The sequence below is a fragment of the Chaetura pelagica genome, unplaced genomic scaffold, assembly GCF_000747805.2.
Source record: "Chaetura pelagica isolate M959 unplaced genomic scaffold, ChaPel_1.0 scaffold50, whole genome shotgun sequence".
Taxonomy (NCBI): domain Eukaryota; kingdom Metazoa; phylum Chordata; class Aves; order Apodiformes; family Apodidae; genus Chaetura; species Chaetura pelagica.
In genome coordinates this window covers 6,893,771-6,896,367 of record NW_009952366.1, presented here as the reverse complement: position 1 = coordinate 6,896,367, position 2,597 = coordinate 6,893,771, and the positions used below count along the sequence as shown (strand labels likewise).

The following is a 2,597-nucleotide window of genomic DNA, read 5'->3' as shown; positions in this document are numbered from 1 at the left end:
CTGCGTGGGCCTGTAATTCTCACTTTCATGCCAATAACTTTTCTACAGGGTTTTCCCAGACTTGTGCATTGATGTCTTACCTGACCTTCTGCTTTGTCTCTGACTCTGCTATTTCACTTTCTTGTTTTGCAGGTATGGGAGGTGGCTAAACCTTACATAGAAAAGTACAGGAGGGAACACATCCCTGAGTCAAGACCCATTTCACCAACAGCTTTCACCCTGGGATCGATGGAGATTAATAAGGGTGTTGGCCATGACCATAGGCATCAGGATGATCTTTAAGAGCTGTGGTACTCTGGTAGAAAGCAGATCCTTTCCCAAACTTTGCCTGAGGATGTCTGTTCTAATTGAACTCAACATAGTTTTTCCAGGTGACCCAAAGGACCTGACTGTCTAGCTCAGGAGCACATGCAGATAGTAGAGGAATGGCTCACTAGTTTTCTCAGATGTGAAAGACAACTTTGTCACGACAGTGTAGTTTTGACTGAATTTCCTGAGCTTCCAAACCTAAAACATTTGGACCCCTGCTGAAACCAGTGGATGTTTTGTACAGGGCCTTCTGTATTTGTTTTGTCAGCTCTTCACTTGCTTTCTCTTCATCTGTGCCAATCTACCAAACAGCTTAGGTCTGATATTCTCACTTTTTTTTTTTCCTTTGGGTAACGAACTGCTGTGGTCCCCTTCATTCTGCCACGAGCAAAATTATCTTTACACTAAATTCTCCTCTCTTTTGCAGATCATATGTGAGGTACAGGTTCTTGTATAGCAAGAACATTTTTAGAGCAGGTGTTTCACAAATCAGAAAAGCAGTGTGCATAAAAATGTGCTGTGGAGATTGTTGCTCCAGAACAAATATATTGTATTCTGGTGATGGACTACACTTAATGCAGCTTTCAAAGAGCTATGGGCTCACATCTGCAATAAATAAACTGAGGCTTCACATACGACCGTAGCAATCTGTTTTCCTGTCATACATGATGCTGAAAATATAGGGCAAATGCTTAACATGGAAATAAGGAGAACAAGTGGAACAGGGGTCAGGAAAGGGGAAGGAGGAAGAGGTATAGGAGCAGGGGATGTGAACCAGTGCTGAAGCAATAGCTCCAAGACACTCCCATGGCTCACCAGGTGTCTGCCGGCTGCTGAGGACCCCATGTCATAGTGTGCTCCACGTTGCAACACTGGCTTCTGGCACAGGCTTTGTTTTGCAAGCAAAGAGTCAAAATTCAGACTTCACATCACGATGTGGTGATGACATGGTTAACAACCTGCTTAACAACCACCAGCCTTGGCACCACTGGCCACTGATTCCTGTGGCTGGTTGGGGTCCAGCATGAGCTGGAAATCTTCCCGGGCTGTGGGCTGTGCTGCAAGGGGCAGCCAGGGCACTGGTGTGGGGCTGCCCTCAGGAGTCTGACCTGCCACATTAAACACGTGCTGAGGAGAGGACAAGCTAGCAGGGAGACATCTAACCTAGCCAGAAAAACCTGGAATAGGATACCTGCCCATGGTGTGTGAGCTCCCAATTCAGCTCCTTCCTTCTACCCCTAGTTTACAGCATCTCTGGCCTCTGTTCCTCCCTCATCTGCCCAGTTAAGTCCCTGCCTTTTCAGCTTGAGGCTCTCTGTAGCAAGGCGTATCTCAATCTCCCCGCTGAAGTTGTTCCATTTTGTATAAAATCAGGTAATAATTAAAATCAAGTGCAGCCAGACTTATATCTTCTAGACTAAACCATTTGCCTTCAGCCTCATGTTCTGGCTCAACAGCACAGCTCCCTCAGCAGCAAAGCAGGCAGAAGTTCCATCCTGCTGCGCTGTGACCTTTATCCCTCTCCCAGCCGCTGTGGCAGCCAGAGTGGTGAGCATCATCACTGAGGTGGTGAGGAGCAAACAAACTGAAACCTTGCTGCGTGACAGCGGGCTGTGCCTTCCCTGGCAGCTGCACAGCCACCGTGGTACCAGCGCTGCAAACTGCAATGGCAGGATGGCACAGCCAGCCCTCGGGAACCACTGAAGCCAGCTGAAGTATAACCACATCCTCTAACTGCAAACCCACCACTATTTACAGCCCTGGGGCAAGTTCCCAAACAGCTGCTGGATTTGTCAGGGCAAGCCCATGGTTTGAGGTTCCTGTCAGAGCAGAATCCCCTCACATCAGTAGTTTCAGGCCATGAAAGCCAGAGAGTATTTGAGGTTTTCCTTACGCGATCTTAGGCTTTCAAATGTCTTAGGCACTTCAGAGAGGAGGTGCTGGGCATTGCTTCCCCCCCACCTCAGCAGTTTTGGCTGCCTGGGACCAAGGGCCCACGAGCACACCCTGCAGTGTGGTGCCCTCAGCTTCCCACCAGACATACACCAGCCAAGAGGCACCAGCCGGCTGCACGTGGCGTTCCTGAGCTGCCTGCACTCCCACCCTGGCAGCTTTCCCCAGGGGCCTGCACTGACATGACTTAGGAGTGCTGTCTTGGGCAGCATGGATTGTGCACTTACATGTATCAAACCCCTATAAAAACAAGGGTCCACGTCCACATCTGGTGCAACATCTGCTTGCAGGAAAACTCATCTAGTGGCAGGGAAGGCAGGACGTTGTTTTAAAAA

General features: G+C 49.0%; 1 protein-coding gene across 1 annotated transcript in view; it reads left to right on the top strand.

The window, feature by feature from the left end:
* HAL (histidine ammonia-lyase) overlaps window positions 1-282 on the top strand; it is a 13,391-nt gene extending 13,109 nt beyond the window's left edge. The window contains exon 20 of the mRNA XM_010008028.1: window positions 133-282. Within this exon, the coding sequence (XP_010006330.1) occupies window positions 133-282 (150 nt within the window). The remainder of the gene's footprint in view (window positions 1-132) is intronic.
* Window positions 283-2,597: the final 2,315 nt, after the last annotated feature.